At 38.7% G+C, this 2188-nt stretch overlaps 1 protein-coding gene across 1 annotated transcript; it reads left to right on the top strand.

Moving 5' to 3' along the window:
* Positions 1-1001: 1001 nt before the first annotated feature.
* LOC127186737 (olfactory receptor 4K15-like) lies at positions 1002-1976 on the top strand. Its single transcript, XM_051142975.1, has one exon. The coding sequence runs from the start codon at positions 1002-1004 to the stop codon at positions 1974-1976; it is 975 nt and encodes a 324-aa protein (XP_050998932.1).
* Positions 1977-2188: the final 212 nt, after the last annotated feature.

Genomic DNA, 2188 nt, shown 5'->3' with positions numbered 1-2188 from the left:
AATGGCTAATTTGGGAAATACAGTTAGAGTTCACGTACCTGCTGTTTTTATTTCAGGCACTAGGGAACTTGGTTCTAGATTTTCACAAATATTTCCATTGTCTTTCAAGTGTCCCAGCAGCCTCTGACAGTGGAAGAACTCAACTTTACAGGAGACTCTGAGGGGTTACTGGAGGCCAGTTCCTGCTGGGATCTACCACAGGGTTGGATGGACGCTCTGTTTAAATTCTCTGCTCACAGTGCCTCTGTCAGGCTGCCCCAGCTACTCCTGATTCCTTCCTACTGACTCTTCCTTATACATACATATAAAATCCCAGCAAGTTGTTTCTACTTATATTACGTTCTTTCCTGCCTGCAAAGATCGTCTGTGACTGGAGTGTAAGAGTTGGGACTTCTGAAAAATAAGACTAAGGTAAAAAAAAATCCTTAAAATGTGACACCTTCTTAAAATCAAACTTGTCTCATTATCATTTTGTCCTACAGTAGGGTCTACTTCAAACTTCTACTTCTTAAACATTTCTGGATATTTTGGTGACTTTGCTTTTATGGTATAAGTGACAGAAACATTAATTAGTTCCATTCCATTCTGGGTTCTGACAAGTAGGAGACATGAAATACAAAAGTTATTCTCTGCATTTGTTTCTGCAAGATATTTAAAATACCTCCTCAGGTATTGCCATATGAGGAACTACCCCAGTGGATATAAGGAAATACACATCTATGACCTAAAAAGACATTGATAGTCACAGTTGCCAGAGGCTAGAAATGATAAAAAGACATCTTTTAAAACCCACTTCAGATCAGCATGATTTTCAAACTGACATAATTTAATGCCAATCACAGTAGTTATGTAATTTTAATCACTTCAGAAATTGCATGTATAGAACAAAATTAATATAGTCTTCAAAATCTTAACTGTATTGTGAAAGCACAAAAATTTTTATTTGATTGATTTTTGTTGTTTTTATTCAGATAGCTGAAGATAAATCTCTTCTAAAGTCAATGAATGAGACAAATTACTCTCGAGTGACAGAGTTTGTGCTGCTCAGCCTGTCCAGTTCAAAGGAGCTCCAGCCATTACTGTTTCTCATATTTTCCCTGCTCTACCTAGCAATACTGCTTGGCAATTTCCTCATCATTCTCACAGTGGCTTCAGACTCCAGATTGCATACCCCTATGTACTTCCTGCTTGCAAACCTATCTTTTATAGATATATGTGTGGCCTCTTTTGCTACCCCCAAAATGCTTGCTGACTTCCTGGTTGAACGAAAAACTATATCCTTTGAAGCCTGCATGGCTCAGATCTTCTTTGTGCATCTCTTTGCTGGTGGTGAGATGGTACTTCTAGTATCCATGGCCTATGATCGCTATGTTGCAATATGCAAACCTCTCCACTACATGACAATCATGAGTCGCCGTGTGTGTATCATTCTGGTCATCATCCCCTGGTTTGTGGGCTTCATCCATACAACTAGCCAGTTAGCATTCACTATTAACTTGCCATTTTGTGGTCCTAACCTGGTGGATAGTTTTTTCTGTGATCTCCCACTGGTGACCAAATTAGCCTGCATAGATACTTATGTTGTCAGCTTACTAATAGTTGCCGACAGTGGCTTTCTCACCATGAGTTCATTTCTCCTCTTGGTCGTCTCCTACACTGTAATTTTGATTACAGTTAGGAATCGCTCCTCTGCTAGCATGGCCAAGGCTCGTTCCACACTAACGGCTCACATCACTGTAGTCACACTATTTTTTGGACCATGCATCTTCATCTATGTGTGGCCTTTTAGCGGCTACTCAGTTGACAAAGTGCTTGCGGTGTTCTACACCATCATTACACCCATTTTAAACCCACTTATCTACACTCTTAGAAACAAAGAAGTCAAGGCAGCCATGTCAAAACTGAGGAGTCGCTATCTGAAACTTGGACAAGTTTCTGCACTGATTAGAAATGTCCGTTTTCTCAAAACTAAGTAAAATTAGATGACTGGCAGAATTTTTGTCTTCTCTCCAGATGTTTACAACATGGACATGGTTATAGTCCTAAAGGTAGTCATTTCAAATGTGGAGATACTTAAAGGCTTACTATAACATTAATAAGCAGTACACATTTCATGGAATTTAATATTCTTTCAATTATCTTTGTTCTTTGTTGTTTCTTTTCTTCCTGTTTAAAAAAATGATGGTTT

The sequence above is a fragment of the Acomys russatus genome, chromosome 3, assembly GCF_903995435.1.
Source record: "Acomys russatus chromosome 3, mAcoRus1.1, whole genome shotgun sequence".
NCBI classification, from domain to species: domain Eukaryota; kingdom Metazoa; phylum Chordata; class Mammalia; order Rodentia; family Muridae; genus Acomys; species Acomys russatus.
The sequence above is the reverse complement of the archived record's forward strand: the minus strand, read 5'-3'. Positions and strand labels throughout refer to the sequence as shown.